Source organism: Chiroxiphia lanceolata, chromosome 1 (assembly GCF_009829145.1).
Source record: "Chiroxiphia lanceolata isolate bChiLan1 chromosome 1, bChiLan1.pri, whole genome shotgun sequence".
In the NCBI taxonomy this organism is placed as follows: domain Eukaryota; kingdom Metazoa; phylum Chordata; class Aves; order Passeriformes; family Pipridae; genus Chiroxiphia; species Chiroxiphia lanceolata.
The window spans coordinates 56551079-56573538 of NC_045637.1; the positions used below are offsets into that span (position 1 = coordinate 56551079).

At 35.1% G+C, this 22460-nt stretch overlaps 1 protein-coding gene across 7 annotated transcripts in view; it reads right to left on the bottom strand.

Moving 5' to 3' along the window:
- Positions 1-2546: 2546 nt before the first annotated feature.
- The window catches only part of LOC116798261 (cadherin-19-like), a 120092-nt gene continuing 100178 nt past the window's right edge, over positions 2547-22460 (bottom strand). For 4 of the 7 annotated variants that reach the window (XM_032710534.1, XM_032710543.1, XM_032710561.1 and 1 more), the window contains 4 exons: positions 18830-18951; positions 10584-10701; positions 8249-8500; positions 3898-4388 (listed from right to left, as the gene is read on the bottom strand). In XM_032710534.1, the coding sequence (XP_032566425.1) occupies positions 3898-4388; positions 8249-8500; positions 10584-10701; positions 18830-18951 (983 nt within the window). Of the gene's footprint in view, positions 4389-8248; positions 8501-9364; positions 9529-10583; positions 10702-18829; positions 18952-22460 lie in introns of those variants that run through there. The other 3 variants (XM_032710569.1, XM_032710579.1, XR_004360868.1) reach the window with 2 other exon arrangements.

Genomic DNA, 22460 nt, shown 5'->3' on the forward strand with positions numbered 1-22460 from the left:
CCTATGCATGTTTCTGACTAATACTATTATCTATTTGCTGTGAGTAAAATGTTTCATACTGATCTAAGCAGTCTCTCTCTATGCATGTTTTATCCTTCTGTGCATTGCAGCTATATGTCACTGTTCCTTGAACTCTGTATATAAGGCAGATATAGACCCTTAAATGAAGAATTTCTCTTTTTCCAGACAAATATGAAACCAGCCAAATTACTGTTGTGGAATGTGTCTTTTTTTAATAAATATCAATTTACTCTATTTTTCTTTATAAAATACAAGTTTACCAATTTTCTGGTGGAGAAATGTTACTAATAAATACTGACTTTTTATACATATAAATTTGTTCATAGTCTGGATCAAGGATAAAATGTATTCTTTACCAGAACATAAAATCACATAATCTTCTTCACCTTCTGCTCCTTAGAGAGCATATATTAGATCTGACTTTGAATCATAAAGTGCACACTGTCTTTCAAACAAATTTTGCTCTCATCTGATAGGGTTACCCCATACAATTAAGAATGAGTATTACAACAACCAGACTTCCAATGCAAATTTTGAAAGCAAAGCTATGAGTGTAATGACAATACCTGTGAGAAAATGCAGTAGGAAAATTATGTGAATTAAAGACTAAGACTATCCTCAGTGGTATGGAAGATTTCTTCTCAGTGTTATGACAGTAAAACACATGTATCAGGATATATATAATGAAAAACAAGTTGAAACTTTTTATTTTTGTCAAATTGATAAACAAAATATATTTTCCCCAGTAGAAAAATGAGTCTGAAGCTGCAATACATTATCAAATGATTTGTACTTTTTTTTAACTTCAAACATCTCAATGTTGAGTAGTTATTAGTATATGCATAGTTTTAATTTCCTTGGTTTTTAAATAATAAAACCAATAGCACAACACTGAGTCCATAGGATTGAGGCTGAAACAGAAAGCCAGAAAAATCTCTTCAAAGTATTAACACAGAAAAGCAGTGTGTCTTATCATACTTCCTTTGACCAGTCAACAAATCTTCCTTGTATTCCCTTGGGCGGATCATGAACAGCTGAATATTTATTTACCATCTGGTACCATACTTGCACTCTTCATATCAGCCATTGACATAGTGAATTCCAGCTACTAATAATTTTTTAAAAGATAAAGGTAGTGGAGGATTCTATGGGGAAAACCATTGCACAATTTAATAGATTTCATCATTAAGAACTCTGACTTATAGCTTATCTTTTATTAATTTCATGTTATTCATTATTGTGATGTCTTTATGTGATTAATTTTTGCTTCCTCAGAATGTTTACTTCCTTCAAAAAAAGAAGAAAATTCTGCAAAACCTTTTTCTAGACATTGTTCAGCTAAATGAAAAGAAGTATAAAATTACTAGGTCAATTCAGTGGTTCTTTTCTCACATGTGGAAATAAATTGACAGGTTTGACTTAGACTGAATACCATGAATCTAATATGATGTGGCCCAGTAACAGCTAGGAATAATTTGTTTCAGAGCAAAACATGCCCTTTCTCTGTTATGCAAACACAATTTTAAGCTCTTACAGTTAAAGGTCATGTAAGATGCATTGTAGGCCATTATTCTCTTTCATATATAAATTACTGACAATGCCATGCATTGGTTGCAAAAATTGCATGGCCGTGGTAAGCACGTGTTACAAAAATTATTTGTTGTTAAAGTACCTTATGGGAAAAAGGGAAAATTTTAAAGGCAAATATGGTTGAGACTTCAAGGCTATTTCCCCACACAAATGGACAAAATCTCTGGACTGAGAAAGGATCAGACACTGTTATCCTTTTTATACTAAATACAACCTGAAAGCATGAGGAATTCTCTTAATTCCACTGGGACCATCTGTGGAATGAGGATTTGTTTAGAGTATAACACACATAAATCTATAGACCTAATCCTAAAATTGTAGTTTTCACTATTTCAAACAACCAGTGCATGTATAGGTGTTCTCTCTCTCTCTATTCCTCCTCAAGGAGCAAATTACTAATATGTACAATCTTAAATAAAAGTTATTTTGCCACATCTGTTTGAGAGCCATTGGAGTAAAAGGTTAGAGCCATTAATACAGTATTTTTACTTGTGAAGCTTTTAAAGCTGTTTTGTAGCTGTTTATCCATATTGACATCCCAGCATGAGACTGGAAAGAACCATATTTTTTTTTATGAAGCAGGTGCTGCTTCATCCGCACCTGGTTGGATGGCCACTCTACCCCCCACTCCCCATTCCATATTTTTCTAGCTGTGAATATAATGAATAATGTTTCTGTCCTTACCAGACCTCACACTGGAAATCTCTCCTGATTTTCAAACTCCTCCACATGTTTTATTTTTAGCTACCAGGAATTTAAACTGCAGTGGCACCTTTCCACTAAGCCTACATGCCTTGGTTTTCTTCAGTGATGAGCAACTGTAGGAAACATTGCAGAGTTTGTATGTTGCACACCTTTGTTTGTATGTTGCACACCTTTGTTTGTTTGTTTGTTTGTTTGAGATTTGTTCATTTGTTTATTCCTTGTATAAACTTTCACGGCTCTCCGTAATTCAGTTGAACTTACCTAAAATCTTACTTAAAAACAACAAAAAACGGAAAGCAGAAAGAAATATGTTACATAATTTTCTTCATCCTGATGCCAGCCTTTAGCTGATTGAATCAGTTGATTACATGTTGTAACTTCTGTAAAATGAGTACCTGACGAATGAGAGGTAAATAAAAAACAGATGGGTTGCTTTCTCTAGACAGACCATTTTGAAAACTTTTGATGACCTCAGTTCCAAAATTGCTGCTGGGTAGTGGTAAAAATAAGAGTAAAGATATATTCTGTGACAGCTTTATATTCATTATGGAATGTTTGGAAAAAACACAGTGGGAATTTAATTTTGAAATCTTACTTGAGACTCACAGAATGATTCAGGATCATTTTCAAAGTGGATTAACATTAAAGCACTTTTATTATCTTATTATCTAATGTCATACATAAAATTTTATAACCATCAGTTTAGCATTTTAAAGATTCTTAATATTGTTATAATAAAACTGACTACTGCAGCTAATTTTATATTCTATAATAAAAAAATAAATCTGCTGGTAAATCAGTTCATCCTTTAAACTCTTAATAAAAGGAAAAATGCCTCTATTTGAACAGCATTTATTCTAAGTACAGTAATATATAATATGTGGTCGATCGCAGTATTTAAGTTAAATATTGATTCCTTTTTCTATCTTATTTACTAAATTAAGTATCAGTTTACACATCTTCCAACAGTTTTATTAAAAACTAAAATGGCAGCAAATACTTGCTGATGTTGTAATAGGTCTTTATTTTTATACTGATAGGAAAAGACGTTTGTTTTAGTTTTATCATCTTAAGAGCAATAAATAGATGATTCTGTGAGCACTTCTGACAACTGTATTAGAATATCTAGGGTCTACCTTTTCACACAAGTATATTTCTATAATGAAGCATTATACAAATATGCATGTTTAACTTTGGTTAATGAATGTATTCAACTGCAACAGTAAAAGTCTGTCTTAACTTTGGAAACAATTTAAAGCTTATGGATGACAGAATGTTTGCAGCATCCATTTATGGCTTCTACTCCTCCTTTTGTTTTCAGTATGCGGGAGAAGACCTAGATATCCAAAGCAGCACAGTTTGCATTCAAGCACTTAAATAACCACAAGGTTTTCAAACAGCAGGCTCCATCTCCTCACTTCATGACACCCCTGGTGTGATTTTTCAAGAGATTTCTGCATCCAAGACTTTCTGTACTAAAACCCTTTGGCTCTTATTTGTCATGCTTAAATGGGGAATGATCTCCTTTTTAAAAATCCACAGCTGAGATTTAGGAAAATAAAAGAACCAACCAAAGGGTACCTAATCCCCCACACTTCTATGGGAGGTGTACATGCCTGCGAGCTGTTTAAAGTGAGGTCCCCAGTCTGCAAGGAAGTCATAACTCTGATCCGCATCTGACATGTTTGAACCTAACGAGCTGAGGGATCCTGCCAAGGATCCAGTCCCCTCAAATGCATAGGTCTGAAGTGAGTCATATGGAGGAACAGTAGGATCTGTATTTGCTTCTTCAAGTTTTTCTGAAATGAATTGCCTGAAGATTGCACTGTCGGGGCCAACCTGCAGGGACTGTCTGTAGAGGCTGTGGATTTCTGATGTGACCTTCCTCCGAGGTTTGTGCGTTCGCATGACAGTCCGTGTCCTCAATGCTGAAATATCAAAGGCTTCTGTGTCCTCCTCGCCACCTCCTTCATCATCATAGCTGACAATGTTCTCTCTGAATTCTTCCATCTTCTCTGAAAAGGGAGACTTCTTTTTCTGCTGCCTTATGGTTACTACTGCCAAAAAGAACACTGACCAAAAAAAAAAAAAGGAGAGAACAGCAAAAGGAAAAATTAAATAGATAAACAGAACCAGAGAATTTAAATATGCTTGGAAAGACTTAAATGATAACTTTTCTTAATATCAGTGCTGTTGTAAAGTGAAGCTCCCCTAGTAAATTTATAGAGCTGTAATTTTTATGGATCTTATGGTTTTGAGATGAGCAATAGGTATGTTGGGAAAATGATTACAAAGGGATTTATAAAATAGTTGAATGAAATGGAGCAGTTCTTTTCACAGATGCAAGTTTGCAACTAATGGAAACACAGGTTATGCTTTTTGAAACTGCTTTTTTATTACGTAATATATCCATTTCATATTCAGAATTTAAATTCTTAATCTCTCACTGTCTCTCTGATCAAAGGCCCGGGAAGATCAAATGAAAAATGAGACAGTGAGTAAGATATCCTCCTCATCTAGTTGAATCATTCAGTTCCACAGACTATGTAGAATGCAGTCTAACTATTTCTGTTATACTGATTTGCAGACTCTCACTAAATTGTGTCATTTTATTGTCAAACTCTATGAATGAGATGATCTCATTTCTTTCATATGTGAAAGTTTTTTAAATTTGATTTTAAAACATTATTTTTTAATCCTATCTAATTTGATTTTTAACTGAATGATCCCTTTGAATTAGTCTATGACTTTCAAGAGATTAATGATTTTAGTTTTTAACTGAAATCAGTTGAAGTTCTATTTAATAAGTAAGTAGTTTGTGGACTGTATTTTTTTCCTCAGGGCATGAAATGATACAACTGCCAACAATTACAGGATTTTACTTAAGAATATGATGAAACTGAAGTAGTTCTTTATTTCTACCTATTTCCAGTAAACTATTTCACTTGGTTGGAAGATACCAACACCAAATTTGAAAGCACTGCAAACATGATTGTCATGATATATTTACAAAACCTAGATGGCTTTAACTTTCCAAACCATTTGCATGATGAACTCTTCTAATGGTACACATCATAAAGGAAAATTATTTTTCAGAGATAAGTGGCAAACCTATAATGAATAGAACAATTAATTATTTCATTTTAAATAATCACAAACATAAATTCATTTATTTATATTTAATTAATATAAAATATTTGTGTCTGTAAAGAGTGTGGTAATTTGTTTTCCTTTTGGCCTAATATCTTTATCTATACCCCTGCTTTGATTTTTGTGATATACATAGGCACCATGTGCTTATTCCACCTGAATAGAAGACCTCTCTCAAACAATCAAGAAAACCCTGATGAACAATTCTGCTGATGGCCTGGATAATGCAATGATACAGTTTGCCTGATCCTTAGTCCCTTAAGTGGATAACACAAAGTTCAGATATCCTGCAACAACCAAATAAAACTTGAAATGAACACTGACCTGCTTGTAAACTTAAACTGACTGAAAGGCCTAAGGCAGATCTAACCTGAGATTTAAATAAGGTGACTCTGGAAGAGCAGGTAAGCCTGTTCCTGTGTTCTCTGTTGGAAACTAGGAGATGGATGTAGGGGAACTAGTGCATCCTTGGACTTTGTTATGGAGTCAAGAAATGGCTGGTGTCTAGTTGAGAGTACTCCCATTTAGACATAAAAGTTATGAGGTTCCCTTCCATAGTTTTCACCCTTCCCCTATCTATTCAATGCCTAAATATGGATAAATAAAACCAAATGTATTTTTTGGTAGGTTGCTTTTCTTCTGTGGTTTCCTGTGTGTCACCAGATCTTGAGAGTTCAAAGCCGTACGAAGGTGCCGGGTTATAGCCAACAAGTGCGTGTGCTGCTTCTTGACAACTCATTTTAGTGTGGGACTAAATTATGAGCTTCTATTTCAGGAGAAATTTCAATGGCTTTTCACCAAGATATTCAGTCAGGAGGTGAAAGGTACAACAGGAAATTATTAGAGTGGGTTTCTATTCCATATGTTAAGGAAAATAAGCAATAACCTTGTGGACAGAATGTAGAATTAATTCCATTAACTTGTCTTTTCTGTCTTCTGTTGCTACTATAGAAGATCAAAACACATCAGTATAGAGCTGCAAGCCTTCATTTTCAGGTCTCAGCTTTGTTGCAGTTAATGATGATAAATATATTATATACTGTTATTTATAGACTAGTAGATGTCAGACTACATAATGAACATAGAAAAAACCTTCTTTACTTAGACATACTTTATATGTAAAAAAAAGTTTTTACTGTATAGTTGTGTGTATTTCTTTCAGTGATATAAAAAAATAAAATATTGATATTATTATATTTATTCTCATTAACAAACACAATGAGAGAATAAGTTTTACTGAATGTGTTTGTTTCTTAAGGCAATGTAATTTCTGTTATTATTGCTTCTTTCTTTCTGGACATTACATTTGTGCAGCTTGATATTATGCTGCAGTTTTCTTGTTTTGTTTCTAATTAATTTTTTTTCGAATATTATTGAAAATCAATTTATGCTTGGTTTGCACAATTTATAAGTTTGTAACCTATCAATTGTTTTGTGGTATTTTTTTATATGGTCTTTTATGAAACATACTGTTATATGGCATATGCATATGCATATTACACAGGCAACAGAGACTTAAATTCTTCCTGTGTTGGTTTATTCACATTAGCTTGAATTTGGTATTGAGGTCCATGACCACTGTTACTGACCAAGATCTAAGGTTAATCGTTTTACCTTGGAAAAAAAAAAACCTACCTGTCTCTACCTCTTATGTCCTAGTCTCAAAATCTACTACACCTTACCCTCACTAACTCAAACAGGTTCAGAGTTTCAGGATGGATGTTTAACCTTTAGCGAAAGATTAGTGCACTGTGCTTGCTGTTATAACGTGTCAGTGTCATCAAATCACTCATGGAACGCTGCAGGAATATCCTTTTGCTAAAAAAGACAAATGCACTGTTGAAGTGACAGGTGTGCGCTTCATCAGGTGAAGCAGGTCTTTGCCCGAGTGCTGTCACTCTGATATGTCTTGCAGCAGCCATAGCCTCATTCAGTGCGGGAACAGGCTGTCGGTCTGGTTTTGAGCGTCATTTGCCAGCTGTGCAGGACCTTTTGCAGAGGTGCTAGCACAACTCTATATAAATATTTACATGTCGGACTTTTTTGTCATGGTAGGACGAATTACTGCATGTGTGCATACCTATACATAGGAAAACAAAACAAAACAAAAACTGACCATGTTTCTGCCATTACCTGTCCAATATGTCTATCCAAACTTATCCAAACTGTGCATTTGAAACACTCTCAAACCCACTTTTCTCATCCACAAGCTCCCAAATGTAATGGAGGTTGAGTCAATGTCTCCTGATAGGAAAAAGAGATGTCCAGCATCTGGAGAAAATGTTGTCTGGAGATGTAACCTTATTCATTGACAGAGAAACTCCCTATTTGTGCCTGGATTTGCTTTCTGAGAACGTCATTCTCTTTTTCTTTTATTCTTTATTATTGACCTCAGCTCTTCATTGATCATTCCTAAGGCAGAATGCGTGCAGTGCTGCTCCTCTTAATATATCCTTACACTAGCCAATTTTTTTATGTAATGCTGTCTTCAGCTTTATCGGGGCTCCATACAGACTTTGGGCTCTGAAATCTTTACTATTGGAATGCTTTAGGGGTAAGAATGTCCATGACTCGACTACACCTAAATTTTAGGAAATAGTGCTAGAATTCAAATTTTACTGAAAAATGGAGAGGGGAAGAAGAAAAGAAATTAAACATTTGCCTTATTTCAATTTTTCCCAACGGCCCAGTACTTGCAGCCTTCCAGTCAAGGTTCTGCTTTTGTCACTTAACTAACCCCTCTGTAAAAGAAAACAAAGTAATTTCTCTTATTTGTACTTACCTAGGAGTATTAGTATGCAAGCCAAAGCAGCAACTAAAGCTTCCGTGCTGAGACCCAAGGAATACAAGAAAGCTCCGTATCGACAATAGAAGGTGTTTACTTCAGTGTCACAGTTGCAGACAGTGACAGTGAGAGTATTTGTGCTTGTCAGCCGTGGGGTCCCATTATCCTGAATTAAGATTGGCAAGTAGAAAAAAACCTGCTCTTGCCTCCTGAAGCCACTTTTGCTTGTGAAAATTCCAGCTGTGTTATCTAGAAGATAAATAATGATGATGATGTGCATTTATGTTTTCTAACAACAACAGTAATATTCCAGTGGAATCTGACCTATTTAAAACCAATGGTACTGTGCAAAGATGCATATTAAGAAACTTAAACATCTAAAACCAGGCACTGATATTTGGTGAGCGTTTTGTCAATCGCAAATAAATTGCATTTATTTTTGACATGTACATTCCATTGGCAATAATAAAATTTGTCCTAGGAGCTCTGTTTTTAATGTTGGGAGCTAAAGAAATTTGCACCATTTTCAGTATCTGATGCCTGCTCAGATTAATTAATTGGTTCTGAAAATGGTTTCATGTAACCAGCTGCTACTAAGTCAGCAGTTAACAGATAACATACAGACAGTTTACCAATCAAAGGGGTTAAACAAACATGTCTAGTAGCACATTGTGAAAACAAGTGGCAAGCAAAAGAGACGAAAGTGAGAAAAAAGTCCACTAAAGTAGTCTTTTAATTCTTTTCCTAGCTCAAAAACTGGAGCTAGCTGGATCCATATTATCTAAAATAGCAAGAAAGTTTTAAAGGCTTTGACTTTGCTTTGTATTTAACCATTAGTATATAGAAATATGTTCTGTACAAAACACAGTAAGCAGCTTAATTTCAGCTCCTGCTGCATATCAATTAATTCAAATATGAAACATAGCTTGTACCAGAACAAAATACTCCTGTCTACATCTATATGTAATGAAAATAAAATAAAAAAAAAATAAATATTTCCATGTCAGACTTTTTGTCCTGACAGAGTGAACTATTGTGTGTTCATACATATACATAGAACCCCCCCCACAAATCAAACAAAAAAAACCCAAAACACCATGTTTCCACCATTACCTGTCTAATACATCTATCCAAACAGTCTACTGAAGTTAAGTCCCTCACATTTAAGTTGTTCTAGGTTTCTGTCATAGTTCAGAAAGCAACTCTGAGATAAAATGCTGCAGACATGTAGTCACTTTTGCTCTTCCTTAGGATTATCACAATTCACTCAGCCATTTCTGTGGAACGCAACAGAAAGGGATAGATTGAGAGCTGATTGCATCTTTTTTGTTTTCTTTTTTTTCCCCATTAGTAGCTACCAAAAGGAACTGAATATGTTGCCTGATGTGAGGGTCTGCTTGGGTTTTGGGTAGTGACCAAAGGTGAGAAAGGCTCACGGCTTTGTACACAATTTGACCTTAATGTAACAAGTTATCTTTTCCTGTCAGGGAATAAGAAGTTAATAGAGATGGGAATTGAAAGGCTTGTTGATACATTGACTAACTTTGAAGATCATTGAGAGAAGTAGTTTGCTGTTTAGCAGCCAGAACTTTCCAAAACTTATTTCCATTGATTTATTCCCTTAGCCAGAACATTCAAATAATTAACAAAGTCAATAAGAACAATATGTACTTTAGTTGAATCTGAAGAAGCCTTTTTTATAGTCTTAGTAGACTGACTCTAAATAGTCATCTTCTCTAAAATTCCATCAGATATTTCACCTATAATTTCACTGCAGACTGTTTTTACTTGCTATTTCTCAATATCACTCTTTTAATATGAGTCTCAACTAAATTAGTTCTGAATAACAATAAAATACATAAAGACATCGTGTGGTGTCATCATGTTATAAAAGCAATTTAAAGTATATTATAAAATAAGAATGCATTCCTTGTTATCTGTTTAATTTTGTTGAAGTCATGAAGTAACACTTATTAATATCATTCTTTTCTTTCTGGTGATATTATTCCTGTGACAAATAATTTTAACAAGAAAGCTGTAATTGTCTACGATATTCTACATTAAGAAAAAAAGTTTTGAAGAGTACCACTGTATTTTTTCATCTCAACAGTTTTTCTTTCCTAGAAATAAAACTGTCTTTTCCTGTTTATGTTATCCATTTGAGAAGGAAAATAAACTCTTTGATAGTATCAAATTATTATTGTTATCAAGACAAGTTCATATCTTATAATAACAATTTCTATTTAAGTGAAAAGTTTTACAAAATTGAGGACCACTAGAAGCATGCAGCTTCCATTAGGAATCTCTTAAAGACCTCCATGAATGACACTACCTTGATTGTCTTTGACAGTAAAATATGAGGTGTTTGCGGCCTCTGGAGCCAACGAGAAGGAAAAATGGTGGCCTTCTGCTGAATCATCTTGATCCACTGCACTTACAGTTTTAATTAGCTGGAAAGACAGAAAAACAGATTTGTTTAAGAATAAAAGAATTTTCTTGTCCTTTAAAACAATAAAAGGATATACCAGGCATGCAAAACTATTGATGCTGAAGATGTGATCTGTGAATCTGTATTGAGTGCCTGTTATGTAAGTATTCACCACATACCCAAATAAGCTTATTGAGACTTATATTCTGCAAATACTCTACTTTAATTTTTCATCTACTTGAGACAGGCAGGCATCAAAATCTTGAGAAAATGTAAAAGATTTTCTAGATCAAATGACCAGAAGAAAGTGCAGTCTCTACAAATGAAACAAATAATCACATATAGTGGGTTGTTTGGGTTTTTTTTCCCTCAAGGTAAAGAGTGTATCATTCTACATTTGAAGAAATCCTGCTATACAAAACCCATTTTCTTCCAAGCCACAAACATATTGACACTATTCAATTGATGTATTGAAGTTTCAGTAAGTGAGATTTGTTGACAAGTTCATGTGCTGAATTATTGATTCTGTATAATACAATTGATTACGGAAATTTTTGACTGCTTTTTCTCAAGAAAGCAAAATACTCTTCATTTAGAAATATGTCAAATCAGATAGTCATTGCAAGATAAAACTAAACAGCATTCAAAAGAATATCTTTCATGTCTGTAAATTAGCAAGTACACAGTTAACATAATTAGCAATATTTCTGTTTAAAAAAGAACTTATATTTATTACTTTTATCAGTAAATATTTAATGTTCAGCATATAATAGCGAGCAACCCTACTGATCAGGAGGAAAGCAAACTGATGCAAGCCCACCAATTTTCAAAAAAAATTTGAACTTTTGCTCTATTTTATCAGTCATATCAAGCCTTGTAGATATTTGTACACAAGAGACTTGAGACCTCAACTTTCCTCAAACCAGAAAGCACCTGTAGGCTCTAAAAGCAAAACAGTAAGTCAATGGAAATGACTACTGCATCTTTCCATCTGTGCCTTTGAAAACTCTCCTGATTAAACCTTTTTTTAGTAAAAAATCTAAGACTTCAGCACACATTCTTTTTCTTTTCAAGCAAGCTAAGTTTGATGCAATCATCAAAGCAGAGAGCAAAAGGTGGTTTACACCCCAGAAGCTTTGTATTCTTAACATTGTTCCCTTTTTATATGGGAAATTTATTTTAAATCTATATTTTCACACTATGGACAAGCGAGGATGCTTGAGATTTATTTTTTTTATTTCCATTAATGAGAAGAGTAACTCTTCAGTGTTATCATAGTGTACAAAGGATGAAGACTATTAAGATTTTTTTTTTATTTCCTCAGAACTAACAAAATCACTTAGGTGATGCAAATACAGATATAGACATACAGGTCAAGAAATCAGTGAGGAGCAGTAACTGACCACTAACATTACCTTGGTTACCACAAGCATCATTTTTACAAGGACATACAGTTCCCAGAATATTCTCAATATGAACAGCAATAGAGTGCCAAAGTATATATATAGTCTAAACCATAAGACTGAAACATTTTCATTATAATATTCTGCCATATGCCTCAAAAAACTAAAAAAACACCATGCTGGCCTTACTTGACAATTTGCTGGTAACATGTTTATGGTCGCAGGTGAGAAAAATCTTGTTATGGCTTTACGTCTGTCCTTATAGTTCAGGGTTCTATTAAGGTATACTAAATATGCAGAGTGATATAGTAATCTGCAAAGACATCCTAGCCTTGTAGCCTCATCTAATTTGGTTTGGTTTGGTTTGGTTTGGTTTGATTTTAGTTTAGTTAATTGGTAGACTAGAATTACCTAACTACATAATAAAAAAGCCAAATTAGACATTTATACTTCCAGTATTCATTCTATTCAGCCAGGTATTAGCAATGTTTTTAGAAAGTACATTTTTAGGAGCCTATCATGTTTGAAAATCATAAAAATATTGCAGTTGTAAATTAGATACTGTTTTGCTATTTCATTATTGACTTCCATATTTTACATACAGAATGTATATGACCGTATAAATTTATAGGGCCTATATCTGATTTAATCCATTACATTCTGAGGAGTATGTGGCTAGCTTAAAAAAAAACAAGCCACCTTCCTTTGCTTTGATCTGTGCTGACTTGTTCTACACAAACCTGAGATTCTTATGGTTATTCTATCCGTATTCATACGCCTTTAAGGATTCACCTTGGCAGCAGGGGAAAATCTGGAACACAAGGACGGGGTAAATCCTTTTTGTTTACTTCTTGTTGTATCACTTCCATTAAGATTCAGCAAAACCCAGATTGGTCTATAAAATATATAGAAAGCAATAGGTAACTCTGATTTTGCTGACTCCGAAGAAAAAAACACTCAGAGAGAAGGAAACTGCTCCTTTTTTTCCCTAGTTTTCTAGATTTTTTTACACCTAACACAGGAAATTGTAGCCTTTTACTGGGGAAATTGGCATCACAAACTCAAAAACTGCAGTTATTGCTTGTGTGTCTAGGCTTACAAACTTTCCATTTTAGTGTGTAAACAAAGAAAGTATAGTGAATGATATGTTGCTTCTGCAAGGTTATATCAGTTGTATTGACTAGGTTGAAATTTAATTGCTTTAAAATTTCTAATTTCAAGTCTCATTAATCTAGAAGCTTTAATAATCCAGCAGTCAATTTAAAATGGATATTTATTTAAAGCAGGGATTAATTTACTTGATTCTTGTTGAAAAACTGATTTAAGTTCATTGTGGGTGTGCCTCATTTACAATTTCTTTGCAAACACACTAAGATCACATCTGGGAACAGCAGAGTCTCCTTTGATCTAAGGTCACAAAAAGATGTGGCCTGCTGTACTCAACTTCCTCATCCAATTGAGTAGTGGGTATATTCATCTAATAATTATTATCATGAGAGAGTCTAAGATATCAGTAAGAGCTCTGATCTCCCATTGATCATTATTTTGCACAGAAGAAATTTTCAGAAAACCCTTTTAGAAGATTGTTTGTCTTGTAAAGAAAAAATTGTAGGTTATGGAGTAGTTAACTGACAAATAATCTTGATGAAAATTCATTAAAAATTTATTTCCTCAACCCCAAGAGGTCTCACTGAATTGAATTTGTGGGGACTTCCTGAAGGAATGACAAATCTTCTCTGTTACAGCCCTTACTGCTTCTACAGGTTTTCTCTCAACCAAGTTCAACTTAAGGTGTAGATCGTCCATCTGAACAACAATCAGTACTGTTAATTTTGATGTTAGGTACTCTGAGTGTAGAATTTTGAGTCCTTTGTGTATTCTTCTACACTCAACCCTAGTCTTGCCAATCCCATTGAGGCTCTGAAGGAAGTAGGAACATATTTGCCACCTCTCTCTACTTCATTTTTTTTGTTTTGTTTTCCAACAGCATCCTTCAGTAGGAGCTCTGCTGTGGTTTACACTATGTAACAAATCTAACCACTTATCTTTTTTGGGAGTCAAGACCTGATTTTGTTCAAATTGGCAGAGATCTTATAAGTAGTAAGATTTTTATTATTGCTTAACAATGTTTGCTGACCATCAGATTTTAGTGCAGGTAAAAGATTAAAATGTTCATTACTGTGGTCAACACTTCATGTTCCAGGTACGCCTTCCACCTCAAGACCAATGTTCTCCTGTTGACTGCTTCTGTTTTGAAAAGCAAATTGGCACAGTATTGATCTGATTTCTCTGGCTCTACTGTAAAGGTTTCTGCTCAGCTATGAATAAAATGATGTACTTACCATCATAGAATTAACAATTACAAAACTCATGCCATAACACTGAGGTGCTTTTTTATGTTTGCTTGTATATGCTGATAAACTTGTCCCAGCTGTTCCATTTGCTAAGAGATAATGTTGACGAATCATGATCCATATAAAAGAGAAAAAGGAATTTTCCATGTGCCACTTTGCCTACTGTTTCAAAATGTCACAAGTTACGTTTGGTGCATCTGCAGGTGCAGCTTAGAGTAAAAGTCTGCTATAATAGATGTTGCTTTCACAGCTTCTTCATGTTTTTACACTCTGAGGGATGCATTCATTGCTATTTTTTTAAAATTTTTATTTTCCTGTCTTCACTGCTCAGATGCTTTTTGTAAATGATGAAGAGAGCATGCAATGTGAAATAGTAAACATTGTCTTACAAACCTATCACTTTCACTTCTCTGCTATCAAAAATAATTTTCCTCCTGGTTTATTGGATTGGATCTGTTTTAGCAAACTGCTCGTTTTTAACATTAATCATTTACTCCTAGAAGTTGTTTAAAGATTTTCTCTTTTTTTCTTCTGTCATTTCATTATGTAGAGAAGTAATATCAAATGAGTACTTTTCACTTTCACTGTAGCTGATTATTATTTTATTATGTGCTAAGTACTGAGTAAATAAATTTGGTTCTTTTCTCATCTCTAGCTCAAAGTGCTCTGCATACTTAGTCATTTCTTTGGATCTAATAAAAATTGCTAAGCAAGCTGCAATATCAAAGTCACTTCATACATGATCCCCAAATTACAGGAACTCAGAACTACCAGAATAAATACGCATTAGAGATGACAGCATTAATTCAGAATGTAGGTATGCTCCATGTAGCTTATCTTGAGCTGAAATGGGTTTCCTGCATGATATGAAGAAAGACCAACATTCACAAAAGGGCTGAAATTACCATGCACATAAATAGGTACATTCTGGAAGGTCAGGTTTCCTACATTTAAGGTTTTTGCTATAGTCTACATCAAAGTTTCAAACTGCATCTTCCAGCTGAGTTAAGTTATTAATGCCTTGGAAATTAAGCTTTTAGGGTCAGATTCATTCTTGCTGAGATGTCTCCAGTGTTACCTTTGGGACAGATTTGGTCCACTGACTATTTGTATAGAATATTTCCTCTGAAGTTCAAAGGTTTATAGCTACTCTACACAGTCATAAATAGCAAATATAAAAAAATATTGATGAGCATATTATGGTCATCATTTACCATGTTTATATACAGTTATGAATTCGTAAGGTCCAACAAAAAAGAAATCATGAGTTTGAATGCCTTATTAATATTGTTTGATTTGATCTGATAATAACTAGAGTTGTAATAGGATAGAAGGCTGTTTTATCTTATAGATATTCAATTTATGTTCAATAAATTGTTGTTCAATTTATTTGAACATGTTCCATTCCTGTTGAAATGTACAATTCATTTTGAAATGTTCAATTTTAATGTTCAATTCATTTTGAAAATAATGTATTTAATATTGGGAGTGTAATGAAAGTGGTTTTTCGATGTGGAAAAGAAAACTTCAGTTGTGGTTAGTATACAGTTGACTTTTGTATTATAGAACAGTACAGAATTACAACATTAAACAGATAGTGAAAAATCCATTCAAAATGTCTAATAAACATGATAAATGGATTTAGTATGATGCCAAAAAACACCTATCTGTCATCTTTACATCCATTTTTATTGTCAAGTTTAGATTATAGTCCCACAGACTGAAATATAATCTTTTTGTTTGAATCATTTTTGGAGGTTAAGCCAAACATATCTGTAACTCTTACAAAAACACCATACAGGGACTTGAAGATTAGCACTCAGTCAATAAAGACAGACAAAGAATTTTTATAGTCTTTCAGAAAATCCAAAATGTCAAAACAAGCCCTCTTCTCTACACTGAAGCTACTATTAACTGTACCTGAATTTGGATGATTAGGACGACAACTAGTTTTATTCATTATGTATTTCATACTCTTTATCACAACCCAGCCTACCCTTAGGCAATGTAAAAATAACTTAATTGCCACATGACTCTACCTATCTTTTACAGTAAATCAGACAGGCACCAAGATAAAGTCTAGGTTGAATAAGACATTTCATTTTTTTGGCAGTGTCTTTCCCTTTACCATGTCTTTCCTTCCTTTCCCCGAAACACTATAAACTGGGAGATGCAAATATATTTGAAAGTAGACACAACGCAGATCAGGGAAATAAGTGAAATCCAGAACATCTCTGAGAACATCTCTCAGCATATTATTTCAAGCTAAATGGATAGACATGGCTGGTTTAGAAACTGAAATGTGATAGTGTAGCTATACAAGCTTTGATCTCAACTCAACATGTAAGCAGATTCCTGAGCTATTTAGAATTGATTACAGAAATATGGTTAAGATAAAAAGATATTTAATGTCCTGATTAAGTCTTTCAACTGCTTAAAATGATTCTTCTGAAATGTAAATTTTGTTGTTCAATGGACAACCAAGCCATCTATAAAATCACTTTTGAAACTTTTACCTTCTTGCTGATGAAAATAAAGGATCTTTATTTTGTGAGTAAAAATTAAAAAAAAAAAAGATTAATAGCACTGAAGAAGTTACATGAACTAAAAATGTTGTATAAACCATAAACACTGACTAAAATATCATAAACTCTGACTGTGATAATAATGCACTTCAGCAGCAATTTCCTGTTGTTCTTCCTAAGATCATTTGTTGACGAGAAAATTATTTAACATTACTGTCACAGTCTCCACAGGCTAAGCTAAAGATGCCTGTACTTCTCAAAAGCCTATAGCAATGAAAAAAGAAGAACCCCAAAATAAAAGTAACATTTTTCCTGTATGTAAAATGAGAAAAATAACGCGTTCTTCTCTCATTCATGTATTACAATGTCAAAGATGAATTATTTTATGCCCAAAGAGTTTATTATTATTGTTACCACTGCTAGTTTTTACAGTGTCATTTTATCCAGTGATTCCCAAAACACTTAATATGTATAGTTAATTGATATTGAAAAGTAACTATTGATAGGTTAGCATACAGATACTGTTTATCAGTGAGCAACTACAGAATATTAAAAACCTTGAGAAATAAAGCACCAGGGTTTTTATATTGCAGGCAAGTCCAAAATATGAATTACAATTATCCATTTTAAAAACCTCCATATTTAATTCATGGTGTCTTGAAGTCAAAGAACATAAAGTGCAGTTGATTTAATGCCTGCACTTTGATCTGTCAATAAATTACCTAAAGACCAAAAGAAATGGCTTGCTTCAAATACCTCTGAACCAGAGGTAGTCTTAGCAGACTGGGAAATTACCAAATGCAGAACAAACAAAGTAAATGCAAAAGGCTATAAAGAAATTACTTGAGCAACAGAAAAAGGTTTATTTAATTGCAGACTAATAAAGGTCAAAGTAAACCAAACTGTCATGAAAAGAGAGGCTCTGTGATTCAGAAACCAAAATACAGCAAAATGTTTGAATGGAATCATCAAAGATATCCCACAGGTCTTTTTTTGTGTGTCCAAATAATGCTTTAGAGTCGTGGGAAAACATATAGATTTTTCTGTCTATAACTTTTATTGTTCCTTTTTTGTTGTTGTTGTTGTTGCTTATTTTGTACCTTTTTCTTAAAAAAAAAAATAAATAAACAACCACAGAAACAAGAAAACCCAAACCAAAATAAAAAACCCACCAATCCCTCTCCCCCAACTTTTAACATCTTTGTTTTTTTTTTTTACAGGAGGAAAATAGAAAGACAGCCGTGTACCTGGGGATTAGGGCAGCTGACTGATGTCACCATATTCACCTGCAGAAGAGTAGGAAATGCAAAAAAACCTCCAGGGAAGGATGCTTAATGCTACTTAATAGCTTAAGCTGCCAGCTGGGGAAGGTGTTGCAAAGGCCATGTTTTAAACATTTTCAAATTTTCATGGAACTAGACAGGATGTGAATTCAGTTCATAATAAATGATTTCTAATTGAAGGATGCAATGAATCTGATTTGAATCTGATCTAAGCCTGGTTCTTCCAGACTATGTTGTGCTTTTGCTGAAATTACTAGACCTAGGTTTTGCATCTAGGACATTAACACGAAACAGATCTGTACCATATGTTTCTTTGCAGAAATTTGTGTCTGTGCTTCTCTTATTACCTGTTTTTGGAGATAAACAAGATATACTGAGTTTGTTTTAAAGAGGGAAAAATACATGTCAGTGTTCTAAAATTTAAATTTCAAACTATAAATACATCAACAGAACTAATTTTGGAAATAGACAAAATGCAGCCTGTACTCACAGAACTGAAATAATCAATATTAAACAGAACAATAACATCTCAGACCAAATCTTCACTGTAATGAGAAAACTGATGGCTAATTTTTACATGCTTACCTGTCCTGAAATGGCATTTTCACAAACAAATGTTTCATAATATTTAGGGAATTCTGGTGCATTTTCATTAACATCGAGAACTTGGACATACACATTTGCTTCTGAAATTTTTTCAGGATTTCCTAGTGGTTAAAAAAAATAAATTAAAATATTTTAAGGTAATGTAAACATTAGAAAATTTTACCTGTATTCTACAGAGAAGAAAATAATCACAAAGACCTACAGACACATTTTTATACTATTATAACAGTATACCATTATAAAACTCTTGAAATAAGATATTTCGTGTAAAATTTTGGATTTGTTAATATTTTATGTACCGGATCAGAAACTAATTTAAATGCAAAAAAATAAAAGCTGATCTGGAAAAATTAAATGAGTTTTTTTTCACACAGAACAATTTATTATACTAGCCGTAAGTAAGGTCACGTATAAGAAGAATGTCAAGTCCTCTAAGGGTATCTGCTTAAGGACCGTTTTTCAGTGTAAAAGGAGTTAATAAGAAAAAGAGGAATCCAAAAACAGGAACATACAGGAATACAAATTTGAGGGACAAATGATAAAGGAAGGGGATGATGAGGTCCAAACCTGGTCAGATACACTAATTTTTGGCAGCACCTGAGAGTATGAGAATGTTTATTCCTGTGAAGTTATCAGATCAATGACCCTGACAACTGGCAAACCAATGGAGAATAAGGGGAAAACAGAAACAAAACACACAAAGACACAGACCTGACAAAGTAAACATGGAGACAAAGACAAGAAACAAACCTTATGATAATTGATGGGCTACCGAGAAACCACAGGGCAACAATTTCAGATAGATCAATTTGGACTTTGTAACTTACAAGACTGTACATCAAAAGGACCCCAGATTTGGGAAGATGGGGAAATCAGTGGAGCTGTAAGGACCCATGGGGAACATGCAGGGAGGAGCAAAGAGGAGTCAGACAGAAAGGGCTATAAAAGGGGTTGGTCATGTACAAAACAGGTCCAATCAGTGCATTTGTCTGACTGAGTCCTGCACCTGATCGCCAGTCTGTCCTATCATTTTACATTTTATCAAATCTTTTCTCACTCTCTCTCACTGCATGTGTATGTGTGCTGCAGGGACTAAGTGCCAGCTACTGGTGAGACCTACATGTGTGTGAGTGAAAACTGGTGCCAGATACTGGAGTCAGAAGGGGCCCTATGAAACCAGCTACTGGGGTGACTGCGGAGACAGGGGCAAAATATCTGTGTCTTCCCCAGGCTTGCTGTGCATGGAGTGTATGTATGTTTTTGCTAGCAAACTTTAAGTTGGACTGAAAAGTGAGTAGAGGTCCTTCGGTCCAGGGTAGGTGCTCGAAGGTTCCGTGCAGATATGCTCAGGGGGAAATTGCAAGTGTGAGGTGCATGAGGGACAAGTATGTGAGGTCTGTGGGTTTGCCAGCAAGTATCAACTGTGCACTAACTGGTGGGCTGGGGACCCATGAAGCAGATAAGAGGACTTAGGATACAGGAAGGGATGTTGGGCAAACAGAATTAGGTACAGAAGGGATCCACGAGTGTGTGTGTACTTGTGAACCTGGAGAGCGTTGTGTGTCTGTGTGTGTCTACACTAGCGATGTTGTCAGTGTCAATCTGCATGACTCCTCATTGTGAGTTTCTGAGGTGTGCTCAGCTGTGCTACTGGCTGAGCCTGCAAAGTGTCAGCCACAACCGTGAGCCTGGGTAGAGGCTTTGGGTCCCCAGGCACCGGGCTGGGCTCCTGTGGTCCAGTGGCAGGAGAGCCTTGAGCTGGAGTGACTGGAAGAGCTGGCTGCACTTTCTTACATCACTTAACAGCATGGCTACCACAATGATTGGCCTTTTAAGAAATTCTGTTACTCTTCCTCTTAAGTATTTTCAAATTTTGAAGCTTTGGGAGAAAAATTCATCAATATTTACATGTTTTAAAAATATTTTTGCCACTGCTAGACAGTGAAATTTCAGTGGACACTGACATCGAACCCTAGCCAACACAGAAAACCAAGACTTAATTTGGAATGACAGAGTTCTTCTATCCACTAGTGTCCAAACACATACTTGTAAAGTCTAATTTTGCTCATGCATATCTAAGGCATGGCTGCCAATAGGTTTCTTAGGCTGAACTTTTCGTATTGATCCATGTATTACTGCTTTTCTGAGTGTTATTTACACCACAGGTTTAATTCCTAGGCATTTTGTACTCACAGGAGACATACTGCTTCTGTTATACAAGTATACTTTATTACTGTGGCTTTACATATAAAAGAAATGTCAGTACAGCTTATTCCTCTATGAAAAGGAAAATAAACTCTGATAATATAAGGTACTTTTCCCCTGCCTTTGCTGCATTTACACAAGATTATATTGCTATTACTACCTGACACAAGGAAAAGCCAGATATAACTATACTAGTATCATGGTACAAAAGTTGTGTGCAGACTAAGCTGAAAAAACTAATTTTTTATGTAATAAAGATATTAATAAATACGTCAGCTGAAAACAAGGGAAGGAATGCGATGGATGAAAAAATTTTGTTTAATAAATTGGTTATTGAAAAAGCTAATGAGGACTGCCAGAAAGCATTAAAAATGTTAAAAAATCCCTCCTTACTAGAAATGATAGAAGCCTGTAAGAACATAGGCTCTAATTCCCATAAGGCACGTCTATTGGCTGCTGCTTTTACAGGGCCTCAGCATTGTTTTGAGTGTGGGGAGAAAGGACATTTTAAAAAGCACTGTCCTAAATTAATCCCTGAACCAAATTTACCTAAAACCTTATGCCGGAGGTGTGGGAAAGGGCGTCACTGGTCCTCTAGTTGCAGGTCCATAACCAACCTCAATGGTGAACCTTTGCCCCCCAGGAGATCCCCAGGGCCAAGGAAAAAAGTCACATTTCAATCCTTGCCTGATCTTCGCCCCTGCTCCTGTGAACATCAGGGAAACGGGGAGCAGAGCGCCCGGGGGGGCGCGATGACACAAATCACCCCTGCTCTCCGCTCAATCCTGCGCCCCACACCTCACCCTGTTACCCTGTAAGCCCAAAGCCTCCAGCAGATCCTATTCCCCTGAATCCAACAGACCCTATTCCTGTTCCGTGTGTTTCCCCTAATTTTGCAAACCCTGTTCCAGTTCAAAATCAATGTGTTCCCCTTAACTGGACCATTCTCTCTGTTACTCAACCCTCAACACACCTAAGCTCCTATGAGCAATTGGCCAAAGTCAGGCCATCTGCCCCAGTAGACCCTGACAAAACATATCTAATGATATCACATCTCTCAGCAGTGGCTAAGGGAATCATTGTTGTACCCACCCTCCTGACAGGACTTACAAATACCAACATTGCTATATGCCTAACTGTGCATCTCCCTCCTGTGCAGCTAGATGAACGCTTCCCCGTGGCAAAGATGATCTCCACAGATGACCTGCTCTGCGTGAAATCCTCAGACGAGGAGCAGAGGGAGGAAGCGCTGAGGGAAGTCCACTGGACTACCTCAGTGAAAACCTCCCGCCCACTTCTAACATGTCTGGTTTATTTTTCACAGCCTAAGCACCCCCAGAAAGTCAAAGTAGAGGGCTTACTGGATACAGGTGCTGATATATCGATCTTTGCCTCCAAAGACTGG